The 24,067-nt window shown below is 40.2% G+C and overlaps 1 protein-coding gene across 1 annotated transcript; it reads right to left on the minus strand.

Annotated features, from left to right (window-relative positions):
- Positions 1–4,940: 4,940 nt before the first annotated feature.
- On the minus strand, positions 4,941–15,121 carry LOC135468388 (BPTI/Kunitz domain-containing protein 4-like). The gene is made up of 5 exons (XM_064746624.1): positions 14,911–15,121; positions 12,794–12,940; positions 9,332–9,428; positions 7,072–7,380; positions 4,941–6,839 (listed from the first exon to the last, which is right to left on the minus strand). The coding sequence occupies exons 1-5, from the start codon at positions 14,968–14,970 to the stop codon at positions 6,565–6,567; spliced, it is 888 nt and encodes a 295-aa protein (XP_064602694.1). The 5' UTR covers positions 14,971–15,121; the 3' UTR covers positions 4,941–6,564.
- Between the last annotated feature and the right edge of the window lie 8,946 nt (positions 15,122–24,067).

The raw sequence follows: 24,067 nt of genomic DNA on the forward strand, positions 1-24,067 counted from the left end.
TTGACACCTCAATACATCTTGATGACTAAAACACGCCCATTTGACATAGGTGCAAAATTTTCAAACTAACATGTTTAGTCTATAGACAAATAATTATGTAGGCTTTATATTAGTAAATCAAGAACACCGTGGCGGCCTGCAGAAAATCTGCAGCCTAACCAGCCAGAGCTGGATTCAAACTCTCGAACTCACTGGTCTGAACTGCATGACAAAGTGTGTACCTCTGGCCGGCGCTGTGTGTTTTAATGGTGAATTAATTGTATTTAACTTCATAAATAGTAATAGGCGAAGATAAATGGTTTACTCTGGACACTTTGGTTTTCTCCACGTGTAAAAAAAAATTATGACCACCATAATACAAGAGACGAAATCGTACTTTTGGCGTTAAACAACGTTGAAATAAATAAATAAATAAATTTAACAAACAAAATAGTACCATAGGCTACAAGTGCAGCTCACAGCAGCCCTACACACCATTACCATAATCATAATTATACACTGTACGCCTTACGCTCCTCTCCTGCTAGAACGAAAATAAGTAAAGAAACTATGCATATGTTAGGAACATCTAAAGTTTAAAGATTCTTTTAGGAAATGGTACTATATAGAATATAACTTTCTGTGTTCTGTGTAACATTCTGTGTAGTTCTCGATTTATTTTTCATATTAAAATATATTTATGGATCGATCCTAATGTTTCGTTCTGGTAACGATATGAAAAGCGGCAGGATATGCTATGTTTAACGTGCAAATGCCAGAGGAAATGGCGGTGTGTTCATGATTGCGGTAGCTATGTATAGGATATACTCCCCCGCAACTGACTGATTTTTGTAAAGCAAACATTTGCAGGAGCTATCATGGTTCGCCTTCGCGTGCTCTTTTATGTGAGGCTATAATTAATGCTGCAGCACGAGGACAGGATAGTTAGCTTGATTATAAAAGATCGTGCAAAGCTACAAATATAATTTTTATCAACGTGGGCATGATGCCGTTATAAATTCAGACATAGAAATCAACCGTCGGGCTGAAATTGACTGCGACAAAAATCATCTATTGATACTCCCTATATGCAAAGCCGGTGGAGAGATTAAGCCTTCGCGCTGCTACCTGGGCATGTTTTGCTGGTTATTTTCAGCGCTTAATTACAGTGACAGGACCAAGAAGTTCTGTCAACTGTAACCTTACAATCTCCCGTACAAAACATACCTTTGAATAGAATAATATGCGTGACGTCATCACTTTTAGTGATCTCGCGCCGTCCCACGCCTCTAGCGTTACTGATCCACGCGGCACCATGGTAGTCACGTGCGTGGATATTGACATTAGTTTGGTACAGAAGGTAACATGCGTGTAATTGCGGCATCTCAGATAACTTAAACATCTAGTTTTTTTCAGTGTCGTTACATGCTTTTCGTGTTTGATGTGTGAACTATCTGGCATTCAATGGCATGCAGAATAATGTAGCCAATCTACTACTCATTAATTACTGTGGCTTGTTACTTGTGCATACATATACATGTAAGTATTTTGATCAACAGCACATGCTGAAAATCTCAAACTTTATTTATGGATATCATCTGCATGATTATGCGGAGCAGAAAGTGTTTGTACATTTATATTTGGAGTATATTACATCGTGCTTTACAAGTTTCCGTCATACGACGATGAGGAGTCATTAGGTCTTTGCCGCTACTTGTGTATCATGCCGAAGACACCAGACATGACACACCACCCTTGCAGTCACATTATACTGACACCAAATCAACCAGTGTTGTTTCTTTGCTCTAACCTCTCAGTGCTCTGAACCTCAAGCGAGGTAGCAGCAAGTACCATTTTTAAAGTCTTTGGTATGACCCTAGGCGGGTTTGATTCCAGGTCTCCCGCGGTTTCGGAGCCAAAAATGTCAGGATAAAAAAAAAATTCCAGGAAAATAGTTAACGCAACTATAAATAGTTTCATGGATGAATGTTTTTCTTTTCGATAGAGTCGCGCGCCAAATACTCATTCAACAAAAATGGAAAAGTTAGTGGTGCCAATGAAAATCTCATATGCATGACATAACAAAGACCTTGAGAGCAAAACAAATAAAGAGTCTGTAGTGTATGACTTAATGGACATCTCATGTACACAATAAAAAGATCTCGAGATTATGGCTTATTGAAGATCTGAAGAGCACAACTTGAAGATATCCTACGCACGTGGAACATAATAAATATCTCGTGCGATTCTGTGAGGATCTCGTACGCAAAACAGAGTAAAGATCTTTAGAGCACGACTTAATGAAGGTCTGAACGGCAAGATTTAATAAAAATCTTAATAAAGTTAAGTACGATTTAATGAAGATGTGCACCACACGACAGATCAAAGACCTCGAAAGCACGACTAAAAGAAGATCCCGTGCGCTCAACAGATCAAAAATTTCGCCGGAGTGCACTACTTAATGAAGATCTCCCGCTCTCAACAGATCACGTGTTCTTAAGGGATCAAAGAATTCGAGAGCACGACAGAACAAATGTCTCCATAACAGGGAATAATGATGATCTTGTACGCTTGGTATAACGTAGATCTGGAGAGTACGACAGAACAAAGATCTGGCGCACATGCACGACGAAGAGACATCCAGAGCACGACACTCTGAAGATCTTGTACGCAACGGCATAACATAGATCTTGAAACTGCGACAGAACAAAGATTTGGCGCGCACGGCAGAGCAGAGATCTCCAAGGCACGACATAATGCAGATCTCGTACCCATTACAGAACAAAGACGAAGGTGGAAATCATCGTTGCTGTGTTTCTCTCTGCGTGACTTATGAATACTACTAACAACCGTTAGCTTTGTTGTAGGGCAAGAGACCCTTCGTAAAGGACACTGTCAAATATCTCATCTACATAAAGTGGGCTATGTTCAGATCCATTGTCACAACAAGGATATGCTTGACGCCAAACTGCATTCACCCCTCCAGAAGTTTATAATCTGCTTTCAAACCACCTATCTGTTTATCTGTGTTTACATGGAATATAAAACCTCCATGGATTACCGAAATATTAGAGCAAAGGTACTGAATTGGTTAAGACTTTCTAGCCATCTATGCACAATATGCAGTGAATCATTATTGCACACTTACATCCGTTAAAGCAGTTGCACAGTTGCCGACGGAAATGAATTTATACAAGCACCTGCATGATTTGACTTGAACAACTATGTTATAATGTCAGCTGTATTTTCTAAGCTAATATCATGCAAGGTTCAGATTTCTGTAGTAGAAAAACAGAACGAGATTAAAATACTGTGCCATGTTTGGTGTATTCTACTGAAACGAGAGTTGATTTTCAATCTGTAACGTCAGTCGTATCTATAGGCTGAAAATACTATGTGTGTATATACTCAGTGACAGGTGACATCTGTAATGGACATCTACCTCGCGTGATAAGATCAATTTCAAACTCTGTAACCCTCAATTAAAGAACAAAACCCAAGTTTCGTAGAGGAAAAACATTGTCATCTTTTGTATTCATGACCTATACCGTCTATATACACGCCCTACCATTCAACATGAAGCAGAATGCAGCCTGGCTTGGGCAATGGAGATCTATAGATATAGTCAGCTCAACTATTTCTTTTGAAAATGCATAAAAGTTTAGGATTATAGGTCAAGATGTGCTACCTCACCACAGAGACACCGAGCAAGAAAAGGAGAATTTTTTCAGGCCAAGCAATGTAAATATTCCAGATGCAGCTTTGACAAAATTCTGTATGGCTTATATAGAATAAAGTATAAACTCTATTAATCTGCACGCGCTACAAGGAAAATGATGTGGTCTTTTTAAATTCCCTTAGTATCGGGTTTTCACTTGGCGAAATTGTAAAATTTGCCTATTTTTGTATACATAGGAACACTTTCGTTTATAATTAACAGGCTGACAAAAATTCAGTGAAACGTAAAGGATTTTCTGGTGGGTATGCTATGAGAGTGTGGCCCGCGCAAATGACCTATGACATACTAACTCATGTCAGAGCTCACATTTCTTTCCTTCTTAAAAGAAGGGCAACACTAGATGAAATGGTAATGTATATATGTATCGAAAAAGTATCCACAAGAAGATAGAGAACATAGCTTTTTATTATTGTGATGTTGCACAACCGAGATATTGCATTTCAAAGCGGTAAGTAAAATCCTGCACATTGACACAATCGAAAGCGTCATCAGGTTTAACCAATCACACAGGAGTTATTTCTATAACACGATGACGCAACTGTTTCCGCTTACGTCGCCCGATCCCTGCTTTGCTTTCCAACCATAGCCGTGGTGTACGAGTGACGCAACAGGGTGTTTCCGGTTGTTCCAATATGGCGCATCCCTTGGCCCCCTAAGAATTCCCCATTAAAAGTTGATTTAAAGATTGCCAAGCAAGTCAGAAAACATGGTGTGTTTCCACCCCTCCTAAATAACTCAGGCTATATTATTTATTGTCTTTTCTTTTAAGCCACATTTTTTTAACAGATGAGCAAAAATCAGTGAAATTTCATGCAGTCACCTACATCCCACATCGATCTTAATAATTACTTTATTGTCAGTACGACTGACCTTTTGATCTACTCGTTGTCAGTTCATATTTGGTTTGTCACCATTATGTCATAAAACCACCATACCATGTCAATTACAAATACCGTAATTAAGTGCTTCAGTGGCTTATATATATATATATATATATCTGTCGAAGGTTGGTGGTTTTACCACGGGTACTCCGGTTTCCTCCATCCTGACTGCCGCAATATGAGTGAAAACAAAGTTAAAAACCAGTCAACCAATCAATCACTGACTACATAAAATACGGGTTAGTAGCCTCCGAACAGACCGCACTGACTCACAAAGCAACAGATGATATGTATGTATTTCTGAGAGAACTATAAAAGTCACAAATACAATATTTCGTTTTTTTCTGGTCAATGGTTTATTACAATCTCTTCACATAAATATACATTTTGTAATATCTTACAATATGTACACAGTCAATAGTGTCGTTATACCACCCGTCGAATATGATATATAATACACACAAAACAGTATAATAAACACCCTAAATCTGACTCTCATCAAAACACATCCAATCCCAACATATCACTTGAATTCATAACTTAGGAAAAAACACGTCGCTCTAAAACATACAATCCATATAAATATGCAGCCTTCCACAAGGGTTGTGACTATTGTGACTGCAGCGTAACAACAGAAAATGATGTGTGTTTTCACACATGGAACCGACTTGTTTAAGCGGGAAATTCTCCTTTATATACAATGGAATTGTGCTACAATTGTGCAATGACACTTATTAATGTACAGTAAAACTTCTACAGTTTAGGAAACCACCATGGATCGGGAATGGGGCTCGTAGTATGCATTAAGCGACAGCTGTTTGGGAAAGGTACAAGAGATACAGTGTGCAAGGTTTGCAGATGTCATGGGACATGTATCCATAGCAACTGCGTCACAACAATAGGTGAAACAAGAACATGTATGTGGCCATTTCCTTTAGACCGTTGGAGATTTACAACGTTACTTCACATGGATTTCCAAAAATATCACATCACAAAGATGCAGGTAATGTAATTGGCTGATCACCATAAAGGTAGTTTGTGCCAACTTCTAGTTGTTCGTCTGTATATACTCTGAAAGATCTCTAACTAAACCTGAAGGGCCAATCCAGTTCTTGTTTCTGTAGTTTGAGAAGTGAATTCGCTCGTTCATTTCATTTTCATATTTACGATTCTGTCTGAGGTAAACGGTTGACCTCTACATTTAAAGTGGAATCTTTGGACGGGTTTAGGGCAGGGGTTTCGCTTCACATCCAATAATGTGGAACGTTTGCTCATGCGTAATCTATAGTTTATTCCGGTCTTTGACATTTCAGCAAACTAGTGACGTATTACTCATTCATTGCAACACAGCAATTGTCAATTCAGCTTGGACCCCACTCACTAGGCCTACTTCAACTGAAAGGGTACCCTATTGAAAACGTTACGTATGGAGTGCGACTATACTAGATCTGACTTGAAGCTTATCCATGCAAGTTTGTGTGTGTGTTTTTTTAAATAGGCGTGTGAATACTCTATTGTATCTTACACGGTGTAAGTGCAACATTTGTCACGTGATTTTTAGTTCATGAGGACAGGTAACCAATGAGATGGCTAAGAATACATACACTGACTGAGCAACAAACTATATATACACGTATATCTACATTACTGTACTATCTAGTCGGCACCTATTGGTTCTGTCACCGGTATTGTTTGTCAGTGTTCATACCTATCTTACCGAGATAGTTCAATTTGACATGGTTTATGTGGTATGTACCAGCAAAATGTAGCGTGAATTGCACTGACTGTATCCTACGTAATCTCTCAATTGTCATTGGTTCCTGGCTTTCACCAGCTCTTCTCATTGGTTAACGTCTAGCTTCAAATCCGGGCCTTCTTCATTGCGGCCACTCGCTCCAAATGACTGGATAGTCCGGGCTGACTAGTGTCACATGTATAGTGTCTTTGGAATACCGCATGGTCTATTCAGATACCACACTTTCGCAATGGCGCACTTGTCTTTCGGTTGTAATAGTTCGCCGAGCACTGTCCACACAAGTTAATTTCACAGATAACATAAAAATGTCTACAGGACGCACAAGGGTCGTGATTGCAATGCACCATGGGTTTGTCAGGGGGGCATCGAGCAGTGAAGTACACACCGGGTGCGGAGAATGCCGAGTACAGCCGAGGGGCGTGAGCGACGTGTGTTCGAAATTCGGCAATTTCCGGAGTTCTGCTGGCCATCATACGTTTTCTTCCTATGAAAAAAATAGGATACAGTGAGTGCTAATATTAAAATTAATAATTCTTTTTGATTCTCTAGAGCTTAGTTAGTAACAAAAACAAGGATGAAGAAACGAAGAAAAGGCCCTTTTGCTTTCATTCCCCGGTAAAGTAAAACGTCGAAGAAGAAGATATACCTTTAATCTTGTGGGAATGCATACATTGTTTAATATACATACAGTTGATATTTAGTGTTTTGTTTAATACCTTTGGTCTTATTCCTGCGTCGATTCTTTCTGCCCTTCCGTGATCGACTTTTCTTCTTAATACATTGTTTTTTGCAGAATTTCTTTCTCGAAAAGTTATTGCCTTCTCCCTCACAGCCACGGAATTTCACGCATGTTCCGGTTTGCTCGTCGAAGTACCATCTCCTCTTCTTCCGCCTGCACTTGAACGCCTCTTTGCTGACTTCCAGCGAGCAAACATTCGGGGCACTTGGTGTTGTCACATCCGCACTGGAGGCACCATCACTCTGCACATTATTATCTATGCCTTTCCCGGGCCTTTTGGTGATATCTGAAAAGGGCAGAGATATACTATGTCACCAACTTAGCTTTCATGGCTAGATGTTGTGGTCTTCATTATGTTTCTTAGTCGTTTGTACATTTTTCTTATTGAGAGCAATAGGATGTGACTTGGAGTCGCATCAGAGTGATTTCAACAAATAGATCAGTACAATATGCTTATATATAGACTTGCGTTTAGTAGGGCGTTGTTGAATATTTATTTGATTGGTGTTTTACGCCGTACTCAAGAATATTTCACTTATACGACGGCGGCCAGCATTATGGTGGGCGGAAACCGGGTAGAGCCCGGGGGAACCCAAGACCATCCGCAGGTTGCAGGAAGACCTTCTCACGTACGGCCGGAGAGGAAGCCAGCATGAGCTGGACTTGAACTCACAGCGACCGCATTGGTGACAGACTCCTGGGTCATTACGCTGCGCTAGGGCGCCGTTGTTGAGTAGTCCATTGCTCAACCGTGTCTTTGGGATATGTCTGTGGGTAAACTCTTAACATATTATAGTCATGTATTACAAGACAACAATTGTCAGTCCAGCTTGGACCCAAGTCGCCATTGCACAGGGGTACGTAGCCCACTGAAGTCATTTGGTGAACAAAATGAGTCAGTTTAAGCTAAATGCTTCAAGTCAGTGGCTAGGCTTCATTAGCTATGTAATAAAGACACGGAGGTAGATCACCTACGTCGTCTTTGTTGTGTTCTTTAAAACGGAACTAGGGTCAATACGCATCATTAACTGCTTCTTGGAGGGTGCCCCAGTCTTTCATTCAGCACATTAATCTACGAAAGAATGGAAATAACATGCGCTGTGGAATTCAAAGGTATTCTAAAGTATTTATAGTGAGCTTCTGTGGAGATATATTTATAGCTTCTCTTTGACCAAAACTGCGAAGAGGTAATTACTTTGGCCACACTGTGACTGATGCTTTGAATGACTCCTCCCGAAATAGGTCTACCAAGCTAAACATAAACACTAACCAGGAAATTGGCGAGTAGATCACGTGGTTTCTGTGATTCATACTTCTTGACACGGGAGTGGGGCGCTATTCAGGCATCCTTGATTGATGGCGGTGAAATAAATGTATCAGTTTATGTGTCAGTGTGCCGAGAAGACAAGAGCCGGAAACGTGGAACTGGGCGAGGCCATGCAACCAGAGTCCATTAATCTAAACCTCAGGGGTATGAATCAAACTTACATCAGCGTAACGAAAAAGTTCTCTGATAGGGGCCCCTCGATCGTGGCATCTGGTTTGGCGCGACCTAGATTCGTGGAGTGTGCACGTACGTGATTGAGGCAATGCGTGGATCGCGTTTTTTGGCTACAACTGCGCAGTTACAGATGTTTAAGCTGTGCTATGTTTTGTTGATGAGAAGTACAACTCGAGGCCGGGATATACACTGATGTGTTAATCCTCAATGTCAAGGTCATGCATATTCCGTCAGAATAAATACGTAGTAGGCTTATCACTAGGGCGTTGTGACTCAGAAAGTTTGGGGAAAAACACAGAAGATTAAGCGCACACCTTTCACTTCTGCTTTTGTGAGTTGAGGACAATCGAGTACACACAACCCTTGATGCTTATAAATTAATGGATTTGATTCGCTTTCTCTCTTTGGTGTTTTTGACCGTGGTCAAAATTATTTCATAGATAACGGCTGCCAGGAGTGTGAGGGAGCAAGGACAGAGAAACCATCGTGCTTGCCCAGATACCTGACACATCTGATTTATAGCCGCAACCAATAAGTAGGAGTTCAAACTCATTCAGTTGTTCAAATGTCAATCTTGCTCTTCTGAAAATACCCACAATGCGGATCTGTGATACATACATTTCATAAATACGGGTTTGTAAATACATCGATTTTGGCTCTAACATTTCTCAGGCAATGGATACCAAAATTATCTTGTCCACGTCACCTCGTCACGTGATTCATGAGAAGTACCTACCTTTACAATATGCACGTGGTCTACAATTTTCCGTGCCGTTTCTGCACCTCTTCCGAGCGTTCACAATACAGTTCATGCCACCAGGACAAAACACGTTCTGAAAAATGGAAGCCATTTTATTTTAAATGTCCAGCTACAATACATAACATTATATTGTGCTTTATTTGTAGTTTTCTCTGTTGGAAATGCTATGCTTGGACAACACACCACCACCCCACCCTACGTTTTCCCCAAACCCCAGCCACAGATGTGACACGTCGGGGATAAGCACTAGTCCATTTATGTTATTCTGAAAGTCCGCCATTCATCGTGACAACATGTTCATCGTTTCTTTCAACGAAAAAAAGTATATGACACAGACAGATTTTCAAAGTATTTTATTTATTTATTTATTTGATTGGTGTTTTACGCCGTAGTCATGAATATTTCACTTATTCGACGGCGAACAGCATTATGGTGGAAAGAAACCGGGCAGAGCCCGGGGGGAAACGCACGACCATCCGCAGATTTCTGACAGACCCTTCCACGACGGCCAGAGAGGAAGCCAGCATGAGCTGGACTTGAACTCGCAGCGACCGCATTGGTGAGAGACTCCTGAGTCATTACGCTGCGCTAGCGCGCTAACCAATTAAGCCACGGAGACCGATTTTCAAAGTAATATGTGATTTTAAAGCTTCAGTTTTAAAAGAGCCCAAGCTCAAAGACTCGCCAGGGAGCATGCTTGTGGTCCAAAAATATACTTGTCCGACACATGTCCCTTCCGGTTGCGAATACCTCTATGTATACCTCCGATGCCATCAACGCGAGTGACGAACCAGAGAAAAACGACACTTAACTCGAACTGTCATTCTTTTAGCTATGTATCCGTCATAGTAATTTCTCTAATTTCTACCCCATGTAATCGTCCAAAAATTGCTACAGCTCTGCGTGGGTGGATGTATATACAACCAGAGTGTTCACCACTGAGAACAGCACTACGTATACAGAATACCAGGGTGCGCCATAATAATGTTCCTATCAGGCCATCAAAGAAAAAAAAAAGCAGGGCAACACAACTCCAAAGCACTGGGGAAACCTGTACATGCGTTACTGGCACCACAGAGTTGTGAATGAGCCTCGATCTTATCTCGGTCAATATTACTACAACTAAAGCTAAATACCTCATATTTGGGCAGCACGGGCAAAATGGATGAATGGAGGTAATGGTTTTATCTCAGAGGATATCAGCTAGTGAAGTTGTCGGTTGTTTTCTTCTCGCTGTACAATACACCATGTAATTGAGCATACCTCACGGCACCAGACGAGCTGATAACATCTGACTATACCGCTGACTGTATTTATGACACAGTGTATAAGAGGACTAGTGTGATTGGCAACACCCTTAAGCGGAGTTGTCTGTAGTGTAGCTTATGATCATCACAAACCTAATAAAACTCTTTGCAGAGGAAGTCCTGAACACACGTCAGATGATGGCGATGTTACGCAAAAGTCGTGTACATTGATCCATGTAGCACGTAGAGGAGAAGTCTTTTTATAACAGTGTTATAGCTGAAATTACTAGTATCAAGTAGAGCAGGAATTTCAAGAATGTCGAGCAGAAATACCGAAATATCGCATATTTGTGATCACTACCGTGCCCTTCAGTCGCGGCATAGCCACTGGTTTCGACACATTTGACCCTAACGGATATAACAAATTAAGTTCGCCCACGCACTGAACAGCACCGCGGTAGTTGCCCTCGCTCGACCACAATTATAACCACGATATACGCTCGTTATTGTATTAAATTACTCTCCACAAAGCTAGGAGTAGCTGAAGCAGATTTGGGTTGGTCTGGATGACAGCAAAGTGTCGTGTCCGAACAATTTCTGACCGTAATCAAGCTTCTCCCAGGTCAAAGGATAAAAACCATACAGTAAAACGTTTGGTAGACTTGTGGAATAACGTAAGACAAAGTTCACCAGATCGTCACTAAAACAGAGTGAAATGATATTCATGGTTATGTGTCTGGTCTACACCTTGACTATTAGAGTAAAGAGGAATTTCATATTTCTTATACAATGGTTATATAAGTGTTAAATCACCCAGGGCGTTGTTCAACAAAAGGGTCGCAGCTACTGTTAGTTGATTGTAACTTCTATGGCAACACATGTTAAAACCATATGTTGCCATGATGGTTACAAGCAACTTAGCTATGAGGAACAGGACACAGGTTAACCAACTCAGGGGATATTTGTTGCAATATGGCCAGTGTCTCATAATAAGCATAAATATCGGACCCGTCGGCCGAGCAAACTGTTGTGAACGAAAGACCACCATAAATCCGTGAACGGCCACTCTGTTCGAATCCATCTCGACTTGATCTAGAGGTGATATGGGGCGTATTTAAATGAACCAGCTTTGCGATGTTTGCTCTATAGATCAAAATATATTTGCTCCAAATTCACTGATAAACTTCATGCTTACTTTTTGAATCAGTTATCAAAAAAGAAAATAAGCAACCAAGGATGGCACAGTAACGTAAGCAGCTATATGAAAGTGACGAAGGGAAAATCCAGGCTTTTTTGTTTTTGTCACCCGGGCGACAATGAATCAGGGCAAGTACTGCCGGAAGTTCTTTCGGGTCATCGTGACACAGATCACACTCACCCTAACACCCTCTTCAGATGACAAGTGTATATGATCATGTCACGTGATACTCTCTCTCACTCCTCCGCTCTGTGATATACTAACACAGCGTATTTGCCGCCTTATCGGCAATGCGAGGCAATTTGACCTGGCTTATCATTGACTGGCCCATGTTACAAGCTGATGACTGCGATGACATTCGGGAGTAGTGGGATGTAGGGCTTGTATGATTGACTCGTGTTTAACGACATAAAGCTGCGCTTAGCCATCTGCTGTAGAAAAGCGTATATCAATAACTAATAACTTGATTATATTCTAATCTACGTATGGTTTACCAAGCTCACATAAGTCTGAACTTCATATTCAAACGTAATTTATGATCCAGGTTTTGATAACGGAAGAATGTTGGCTTGCGTATATAAGGTCAATCTAAATCTCAACCTTATGTGAATGCTTTCCCATTGATTTGGTGTATTTTGGGTACGAATGATGGCGTCTAGACAATTCTCATCTTACTAGTCAAAGCATGATTGGAGATCAATGGTGCACACAAGATGTGACTCAAACGAAAGGAATTTTAGCATTCTTTGCCCGTACATGAACTGTTAGAATACCGGTATTCTACGATCACACTGGCATCCAACCTCTCGTGCACCCTCTGGCAAGGCTGATAACGGAATACCTGATTTTTGAGAGGCGATGAGGACAGGCCTGTTTCCACCTTACGGTGACAGTAGTCCAGTACTTTGCCGTCATTTTGGGTACATTTTGACAAGGATGATACCATTTGAATTCTGAGTAAATAAACTAATTGTTTCTTCGTTGTGAACTTACCGAGCATGGGTCGTAGCAGCGACAGAATGGGTTTCCCTCGATATCCGTGTCATATCCGTTAGGGCATTTCAGGGTACAGTGCAACATCTCACGTCTAGAGTTTCCATGACTGGAATAGGAACTTGCCTCTACGTAGTAAACAGACACCTGAAACAACAAACAAAATTATATATGGATGAATTCTAGGAATTTATGGTACATCCGGATCTCGCGATACACAATGGATTTTATCATCAACAGCTTCAGCGCGACTGTGATACTCGATGTTTCATCGCCCTTAATCGACGAAAAAAGGCTACGTACTATTTAACGTTTTCAGCTGATGAATGATTCTTAAAAAACACTAAAACAGGCACAATCGATTCACTCTGATCATTTGTTAATGTATGAGGACGTCGTATTACTATTATCTCGTTCCTTGGATATAAATGTCATCGAAGTAGCTTTGAAGGCGACCTCGGTGTTTTCAACCTTCGTGGAACTTATAGATAAAGTGGATAATAATACTTGTGTATTTTCAGAACAACCTTCATATATTTGGCCCAATCCCTCACATGTGATCAGGCGTAATATACCAATGACTGCTGTGAAATTACATCCTCGTTGCAGTATTGCAACAATTCATGAATGATTCAAAATGCATCGCTGTAACGCAAACAATCAGTCATTAACTTTATGAAGATTTCACAGGTTAAGGGCCTGTTAACAGTTAGCGCCGGACGCCTTAAATATTAATTGCTACAGTACATAGGGGTGTAAAGGATGCTTGGGTATTCGCAGAACTACGAGGGAGCTTTTTAGTAAAAGTAGAAGGAAATGACATTTGGCCTTAAACTTAACCACCTTCCTGCACCCTTTTCATTACAAGATCATATTTTTCGAATATCTTTATTCACACGTGCCATAGGCAAATGCCAACGCGATGATATGACTGAATTAAAGGTAACTGATAGAAGCGGCGTCAAAACAAATACCTTTCTGTCTTAACACAATTTGACATGCTGACACACGCAAAGTAAAATGCAGTGCATTTCAGAGGGCTTGCGTAATAATGCGGAATGTAATTTTATGAGGTGTTTTATTGTCGTTTGAGACATGTAATCAGAAGCATGACCTCATCGCAAACCATTGTTGAACGTCGTGAGATAACTGGTTTGTAAACGCCTCAGCAACTTCTTGGTATTCCCTATATGCAGAGGCCCAGTACCTCTCCTCATTCTTTACATCTGACATGTAGGTTACGTTTTAGGCAGCGATAAACCTGGACACATTGCGTGCAATAAACACAGCTGCTTGTCGTTACGAGATTCCTCCAAACTTCTGTGTACGGAAGTTAGTGGCAAACGCGGCTCCCTCAATACCCCCATCCCCAAATCCCCCAATCCTCACCCTTCCCCACTCCGGCCGCTCGCCTGAGCCGTGCCCTAGCAGCCCTTCCCAGCATACGCGGTCCCCTTAGGTCACGTCCTTACATTCACTTTTATCGGTCGTTTTATTAGTTACAACACAACACAGTCTGACATACTATACACACTACACACGGTTTCAATAAATCGGTAGCTTCAGGGAAATAAAAACGAAGCAGGATGTTATCTTTAGTCTCTCGTTAAGGTAATGTCACAGTGACTAATAATAACTCTGATCGTTTTGGGAAGAATGCAATAAAATGTGTAGGGTATAAAAGTTTACAGAGGCCTTCTGGTAATCATGACACACTTGCAATCGCGCCTTATGTAATGTATAACCTGCCACAACTGCAGAGAATAATTCAGTAATAAGTCAAGTGTTCAATAGCTGTTCCTGTACGTTCAAGACAACTTATGTCAGTCGGTGTCAGGTACAGAGGAGCTTTTTCATTATTGCGCAACGCGTATACAGTGAAATAACCCAAAGCATATAATATTGATCTCTATTAACTTTTATTTGGGATTGGACATGATCGTACATGCTAATGTTAGAGGTAAATCACTTTATATTAACTGAATTATGCTTCACATATACAGACCTAGAACTGTACATAACCTGAATATTTGATATGTGCGAGCAACAATGTCACAGGAGTGTACATGATATATGAGCTTTAAAAAGTGCCAATAAAATGACTAATATATACTTACTATTTGGAAAATGATGAAAATGACGTAAACACACACGTTCAAAGTCGAAGTAAAATCCATTTTTACTCCACAAAGAAAGTTATTTCACAGTCGACTCACTAATGGCTTTAGTATTAGTACTAAATGCCAGCAGATCTCGCTTATAACTTATACTCCTGATCTCTTTCACTGTCGCCTGCTTCTCCTCATTCGGATCACAACTGGATGCCTTCATCCCGCTCCGTCCGTTATATAGTAGCAGATTACGTTGTCAATAACTCTGGAATGTTCTTGTTCAGAGAGAATGTATTGGCTTCAGAATGCGTGAAACTGTAGTAAATAAAACTGTGCCGAATATGATAACAAGACACTTATGCGCAGACGCGCTGGCGCGTGCTCATTAGCATACTAAGACATTGCCTGTATATGGACTACGTCTCCGCCCAGCGCGTTGACGCGACCAATGACAGTGCAGGCATGGAATATTACTCCATCCAATCATATGTTTGCCCCATTCAGAGCCGAAACTGTGTCAAGTTTTTTTTTTTCAGGCTGGAAGAGAAATATTTGACAGATGGTTTGTGTGGGCAGCGAACGTTACCCCAGCGAGAGCTGTTCAGCTACGCGGCTGGAGAGGCGAGTTACAAAGACTAAGATGGTTATATTTAGACCTCAAATATCTTCGCTAAGTGCATTTCAACATGGTTTTAATACAAATCCATTAGAATAGTAACCTTAGGCTAGACACACCACACTTGTTTACCAGGCCTTAGACATTTAACACCTCGTTCACTTTCTTATACCGCTCGCTCGCCCTAAAACTACCGTGTAACTAGCACAGTATAAAACCGATACATAAAATGATAACAGCACTGGAACAGCGGGGGCGGTATAGCCCTGCTACATGTCTGGTCGCATACTGAAGGAAATGAATACAACGTTCGGCAATAAGCACTTATAAATTCTTCACGTTCCTGTCATTCGATTTAAGTTTTTGTGTCTGCAACTGCGTACAATACTGTGTGTGTTTGCTACAGGATGTGTGGTTAGAGGCAGATACTTGTAGGATGAGGCAAATTAGTCCAAGTGTAGTCTACACATGCTCATATTCGTACGCTGCAAAATGTGAAACGTTACTGTATCCTATAAATATTATACTTCAAGGAAATACAAAAAAAAATATACATTCTTAGCCTACCTGATGCATGATGCGTATCACACTGCATATTTGTCTTTCTGTCAAGCGTAATCGAGATATACAATATGCAGTTCCATATTCGTAGACTAGTGTCCGAAACACGGCACAAAACGTGCTGGAAAATCCTGATTTCTGAAGAGTACGTGTCAGGAAGGGGTAAAATAGTAGTCAGCAGTTGATGAGTGGTATTACGTAAACACTTTTGATCCTTGTATCAGACATGCATGAACAGTCGTGTGTCTTAAAATCGTAAACAATATACACAGCACCACAGGTAATTCGGTCATCCATTTGAAAACCATAAACAATATATATACATATAGTGTATCTCGGGTAACTCAATTATCCCTTTCAAAATCATTCTCTCATGTAACTCAGAACTTGCTCTTACAATAAACCGGACATAATTCTAAATATTTTAGACTTCAGTATGTCGTTTACAATTTATTGGCCGGAAGTCCCAATCACTATACACTTGTCTTTACATCATTGACAAGCGGTCATCAGATCTTGAAAAAGCGCAAGTTCAGTTTCAAACTTTAGTTTTCGGCAAATAAAACTGTGTTTGTAGAGTAGGTGCCATTTATAACGTATATAGCTATTATATAATGGGTTTAAACCACACATTCAACCGTATTAAAGGTCCAGATTCAATGTCAGGGTCATAATTTGTTATATTCTCCGTACTTCCAAATTTGGTGCATCTCAGGCTTGTAATCTTATCTCAGTAGGACCTTATGATCTTCAGTGGGTCAGCGTAAATATGTCATCGTGTGGTCATGGTTCACCACACCAGCGCAATCAATCTTAATCGAATGCATGTAGTTCCAGCACAAACGGGGTCATGATTTGACTTAGCATAGGTCATGACCCGATACGAAATTAAACTCGACCCTTCAACCCTTGGTGACCTGTGAAGTGGTATTTGACCTGAGATCTATATACGTTCAGGTGAGAATGGTAAACTCATCTTAGCTGTCCATCCATTCGGTCAAAATCCAATAGATCACACCGAGGCCAATGTCAATACGTGATGTGATAGGATGGTGTGAAACGGTGCGTATATATGCTGATTACACCAAACTAAACCTTTATAGAGCATGGTAAATCGTTTGGCCTATATTTTGACTGTTATAGTGCACGAAAATTAAGGAAGATATGAACGTATATAGGAATGCACTTTGGCGATGTATTGGAGTTTCACAGTTTCACGTCCAATTCGAGTTCACCTGTAAAACAGCTGCCTTCAGTATTGTCCTGAACATTTCTCAGAGTAGGCTACTCCTTAATAAACAGCATGCATGGATTAGCACTCTCAAGTGATTCTGCATATGTATATTCAGGCTTATATGCATACTTATTATCTTATATACATTAAGTTATTGGATCTCATTGTAAATTGTTCCTGACATGACTGTCATTCTTTATTAGGAGGTTTGTTCCTTTGAGCAATCATAAGCTAAGTTATTTCACTCAAAAAATTCTCCGTTACCTGAGCAATAACGGACTGCATTGTCGTTGATCTAACGAATAAATGCGTTATCAGGAACTGATTAAATCGTTTCATGGGCAAAATTGCAGCTTGTCATCTCTCAGGAAGGGCATTTAACGGAAGGTTTTTTAGCGTAGTGATTATACCAGGGATAGTATTTGCCCTTAAGATGGCGGAGATAAGATAGCTACAACCAACTTAGTCTGCGATTACTATGTGGAAGCAACCCAGATTGTTATGTTAGTAGTGTCTTCAAAACCACCCAGTTGAAAGATGAAACCTGTACATGAAATATTCAGCTGTATGTCTGTGCCAACCGAAAACGTGTAGGAACTTTCAAAATCAATAACGAAATACACGTACCTGGGACAAAGGCTGTCACATGTTTAAATGAAACAAAACAAATGTTAACGTCGTATCCCAGAGGGCCAAGACAAAGCATTCATGAAAGGGTTCAAGAACTCAAAGGTGGGGGCGAAATGCACTATTCTCAATGGACACATACTTCTCTTTACATTGGTTTTTAGGTAATGCCAAGTCATTCTACTTATATTCTTGAGCTCATTTATTTGAGGTGGGATTGGGTGGGGGGTGAGCGGATGGGCACGAGATATGTTTATTTGCTCGTTATAACTAATAAATTTCGCATGATAGGAAGAAGCGTCGTTGGTGAAGTGAGATTTGATTCTTCTTTCGCCTATACATATGACCGTGGCATAATTTTCTGTATTCGACTACCGTGTATATTTCGTATATCCAGATATTTTTATAAGTTCATCGTGTTACATAAACTAACGAGGAAAGTGATTCAAACAGGTAAAATCTTTTGCAGCAGCGTTCACTGACACGGTTGCTATGGTTACGTTTGGCAAACACCTGGCTGAGTCATGTCCGTTGTTTCTCAGAGATAAGTCAAAGACATATGGCCCAATGATAACTACAACATCTTCCTATGACTAATATCCAGTATTATTAGATGGGTGTTTATCTAACCTCTCTATTCATGGGCCTAGCATTCGTAATAAATGCTTCACCCGATACCATTTTCCTTATATCAACGGATGTGTACAACCCAGCATGCACCACGAAGGTCATTCTAGGTCAAGGCAAACCGGAAAGCATGTATTTTTGTCCGAGATGGAGAATTGGATTACGTAATTTTCGAAAGCAGTTTTAGTACCACATTTATTTATAACTTTTGCCACTATTAGTCATGATTCCATTTTAGCTCTTTGCTACAAATAAGTTTAATGTTTGTGCTTAAGGTATACTTCTAATTACATGCACTTTAATAAGGCACATGATTTTTGAAGTGGGATTTGAGCTTTTCCATTTAACCGTGGACTGCTTATGTCTGAAATAAAAGATATTGTTATTATTATGTTAAAAGCACTCACACCCAAAGCTAATTATGTCAAGCAATCGAAAGTATAAGAGTTAGCAGATACGCTCGTGCTTTTTTCCGGTTGTTTTGAACTTACTGTTTTAAGGATCTGTGTCCATATTTTGAGAGTAAATTAGGAAACACGGTGTCAAGAAATTTATACGGTTACCAGGAAATATGCCCATATTTGCGAGTGAAAAAACCATTTTTCTAAGAATAACTGAATTACTTCCATCATGTCTATCCAGATATACTAAGGGATCAGTTGTAACTTCTTGATAGCGTTACATATACATTTCTCCGTAGACTGTGCCACTTTCGAGGGCGGATAGAATTTTCTGTCACTGACTTGAACTCTTTAGGATGGGCTGGGTATTGAACATAAACATTTCGGGCGAAGTGGTATTTTTTTTATTTTTGTGTGGGGATGGGTTTGGGGGGGTGAGTGGAGGAGACATTCTTTGGCATGCCGTATACTGTGTTGTCTGTAGTTGAGGTGTAAACACATTTAAAGGGATAATCCAGAAAACCAACCAACTTTAACCAGTTATAACATGAACCGGCGAAATTTTCATGTGTAGCTATCCCTAAGAACAAAGTATATACATTGAAATAACTGCTAGATTGTCTTAAGTTGGGAGAACCCCATCTTCCTGGCTTCTCACCTTCACAGAACATGAAGCCCCACGCAACTAATAACGACATATATATAACACTTTTTTTGATCGTCAAACAAGGAACTGTGTCCATTTCCACAGTATCAAAGAAACATGCCGAAACAGTGTGAAGGTGGCAAATCTTAAGCCCCGTCCAAACTATCCAACATCGTTCAACTTTAGTTGACTCAGTAGCAAGCTGAATGCTGTTGGGGTAACTTCAGTGTCCCGCCCACACTACAAATCAGACAGGTCAACATTGTCCAACACTGTTGTCGTGTCTCGAACCGTGTTGAGCTGTGTTTTTTTTTACCAAACTTTCGATAAATTGGAGGGAAATTTCCCTCTTTCTCTCCAATACCTAAGACACAATGAAGAACAGCCGGAAGAATCGTATCGTGGGTTTATCGGTTGCGCTTCTTACCATGGCCTTACTCCTGTATCAACGAAACTGTCTCATCGTGAGACCAGTTTCTCTCTTTCGCCCAGGTCACGTTATTCCTTCACGCCCGCTGATTGGCTACATTCACTCAACTTGACTCAGGCAAAAAATACACATGCACATTTCCGATTCAACAAAGTCGGATGGTGTTGAGTTTTGTTAATGAACCCGCCTAGACTACTCAACCCGGCTCAACTTGTTGACTCAACTTCAAGCAGCCTCTTGTTGAGTCAACAAAAGTTGAGTGATGTTGGGTAAACTGGACGGGACTTAATAGGCGTCGAAATAGACATAGCAATCATATACCAACCGTCAACCATAATTTGACGTTTCAGGTTAATAATAAACAGCGCTTAACACAAAGAAACAATTAATTATACCTGCAAAGAACAAAGAAAGTTTGGGTACATAATGTAATACATTTTGACTGAAAGGTCAACAGTTATCCAGGAGGCTGTAAAGCACGAGGAATGTTCCAGGCGTGCAAATATTGAGTATTTGTACCCATAACTCCAGTACGTGTAAGTACGTTTACAGTTATATTTCCACCATATTGTTTGCTTAAACATTTTCTCTCCGCAATATGGCTGCAACATTGCACTGAAGCTGGGCCAAAACCATTCATTCATTTATTCTACCATACTGTTCACTTGATATATTTATTTCAATGGATTTTAGCGCTGTTTATGTTCTTAACATTAAATTTATTTTGGTATGTCGAAGCGTACGCTCCAGGGATGAGGGGTGGTAATGGCGGTGTGAAGGTGAGGGGGAGGGGTGGGGGGGGGGGGGTAGCAGTGAAAGCAGAAAAACATTCTTCAGAGAAACTAGAACTTCCTAGCCAGAACATTTGAAATCACATGACAGGAAGTGTTCTCCGTCGTCCGGTCCAGCGATGTTTACATCTCCATGGCAGAAGGTGTGGGTGGATGGGGTATTAAGTAACATCCAGTCAGTACATCTGAGAGTCAACCGTACCCTCAGTGAATTCAACTCAGCGTGGTGCCCGCCAACTTCTGGTTGTAGATTTGAGACGTAGACTGTGTATGGTATGTACAACAGTATGTTAGTGTCACGCATCAAAGGCGACCCTGGGAAGAAAAGCTCCGGTATTTATGAACCGCAACACCGTTAACGACATATATACGAAAGAAATCAATGAATACATCAACTCATGTGTTTTACATTTCTCTTTGAAACTTAACTGGATAATTTATCAGATATATCCACATTTATCTAGCTTATCTGTCCACGTTTGCTGGTTTCCTTGTGGAAAAGTTTATTTATTTATTTATTTTTGTTTGATTAGTGTGTATCGTAAAACTCATTACTCATTCACTTTTACGACGGCTGTCCTTTTTTTCTTGGAAAGAGAAAACTGAACTATTTCACGTTTACAAAACCTCGGTTCTAACTTTTCCAAGTATCTGGCAAACCCTTATTGTGATCCCTTTGGATGCATGGAGAAAACTGGAGTGCTCTAAAGCACCTTAGTAATATGTACATCGATTCTGGTGTATGTGAGGTTATACTTCAGGAATCCTGTTTATGCGACACTCTTCCAGAAATCTTACATATGTAATAATATACGTATATATATAATAACTAGGAATCCTGCTTTTGTGAGCATATTATCCTCCATGAATCCTACTTATGTAATTCTATGCAACCGAAGCCCTGCTTATGTGAGAATCCTTCCAAGAATCCTACATAGTTGAGATTATCAATCCGAAATCCGGATTACGTTAGATTGTGATTATGAAGATTAATTCGCTCTTGTTACGATGACAATTATGACTTGAGCGAAAGTATAGAGCACGGAGGTAACAGAAGTTACTGAATCTTTTAACAAGGCAATATGAATCCGCCCAGAAAAAAAATCAGACGCGGCTTTTGTCGAAACTTAAAACATTCGATGTAAACTCAGGCATGGTAATACTTTGAAAGTCATTTGAGAAGTCCGTCGGAATCTTTTTTCAAAGCTAGGAATTAGGTTTTAAATTCAGCGACCACCTTTTCCTTAATATACTTAACATCAAAGATGATTACGTCAGACACCTTCAACGCAGGTGGGTCAACTGTATTGTAGCCAGTGAAGGTCATTGAGTCGTACAAGTGAGCAAACCACGTAGATCTATTCAAGCCACGTGTTGCAAGACCTGGCTCAGATTGGAATCAGATCGGATTAAATGTACAGATTTTAACGTAAAGCGTAAATGTTCAAATCATTTTCCTGGTTATTGCATCCAGGAAGTACATCATACGTATATGTAAGACCAAAATGTTATGAACTTAAATTGCATGATGCAATTGATAAATAAAGCAAAAAATAAATCATGGAAATGCTGTTGTGGGTGGTTGTGTGACTCATCCAGGTTTTGCTGTATATTTATTACTGGATTGATGAGTGAACGCCTTGGCAGCGTGGTAAACTCATTACCCAGCTTCTTTCTGATTTATCTGCCCACATCCGCTGTGTAGAGGGGACTGTCCACCCACGCCTGGAGAGAGCGGGACATCTGCAGAATTGGTTACAGTGCTGGGGACAGCTCTGTGAAATTTCGCATTGATAACGGTGCTGCGCATTAAGGTAGTGTTGCGACATTCTTCTGTACTTCCGATCTGTATTCGCGATCAGTAAAGCGAGTTAACTTGAAAGACGTAATGATTGTTCGGTAAAATTTGGCCTTCACATTTTGGTCAGATGTATCTAGTGCGTTCTTGTGTGACCATTTTTTCTGTCAATGAACAGCGTCAAAGATTATTGATCCCAGCTGTATGAAATAAAGCTCTCAGAGAAAATGAATTTTTAAGCTATTCAGAAAGTCAGGCCACAGAAGTCAAACATGATCAATAATAAAGCTTCACATATTCATTGTCAGCCAATTATATTAAACAACCATTCTGTTTCACTTTTGGCTTAAATCAGTCAGTATATAAGCTGCAGCAATGGTCAATATTTCAAGCTTTTTTTAAACCAAGATTAACGTAACAAGTATAAGACTCTTCGACATATTATAGTGGGAATGACTCCTGATAGAGTATATATGATCGAGGTAGAATATACCTGGTGCCCATTCCACGATATAAGTGTAAGACTGTTCAATGTATTATAGTGGGAATGACTGATGTATAGAGTATATATGATCGAGGTAGAATATACTTGGTGCCCATTCCACGATATAAGTGTAAGACTGTTCAATGTATTATGGTGGGAATGGCTGTTACATAGAGTATATACGATAGAGGTAGAATATACCTGGTGCCCATTCCACAATATAAGTGTAAGATTGTTCAATGTGATATGGTGTGAATGGCTGTTGCATAGAGTATATACGATAGAGGTAGAATATACCTGGTGCACATTCCACGATATAAGTGTAAGATTGTCCAGTGTGTTATGGTGGGAATGGCTGTTGCATAGAGTATATAAGACAGAGGTAGACTATAAATGGGGCCCATTTGACAATACAGAGTATATACGATAGAGGTAGACTATAAATGGGGCCCATTTGACAATATAAGACCCACATAAGACTGTGCGACTTACTATACAGAAAATGGGTGTTGCATAGAGTATATGATCGAGGTAGAATATACCAGGGTCTCACGTCACAAAGCCATTTCTGACTGAAGCCACACTTTAAGATGTGCTTTTGGAGCTTATTCTTTTGGAGCTCTGAAAACTAGATATCGGTCAAGAGGTTTTAAATGTTGATTGAGGGCAGAACTGGCGTTTTATGTCAATAAGTCTATAAATATGACGCACTCAGTCAGTTGCACTATATCGATATCAGAATACAACTGTGAAAACAAAGCGGAATATATGTGGGTTCAATGTCAGGTCGACCTGGGATATGTGTAGGCTGCTCATCTAAGCCTGACCTACATGGTTATACGTAATACAAATAATTAATTGGTAAAAGTCTATGGAAATATTACGCCAGCCTATAATCAGTGTAACACTGACTACGCATGCGTAAATGATATATGTGTATATGGACGA

The sequence above is a fragment of the Liolophura sinensis genome, chromosome 6 (genome assembly GCF_032854445.1).
Source record: "Liolophura sinensis isolate JHLJ2023 chromosome 6, CUHK_Ljap_v2, whole genome shotgun sequence".
In the NCBI taxonomy this organism is placed as follows: Eukaryota; Metazoa; Mollusca; class Polyplacophora; order Chitonida; family Chitonidae; genus Liolophura; species Liolophura sinensis.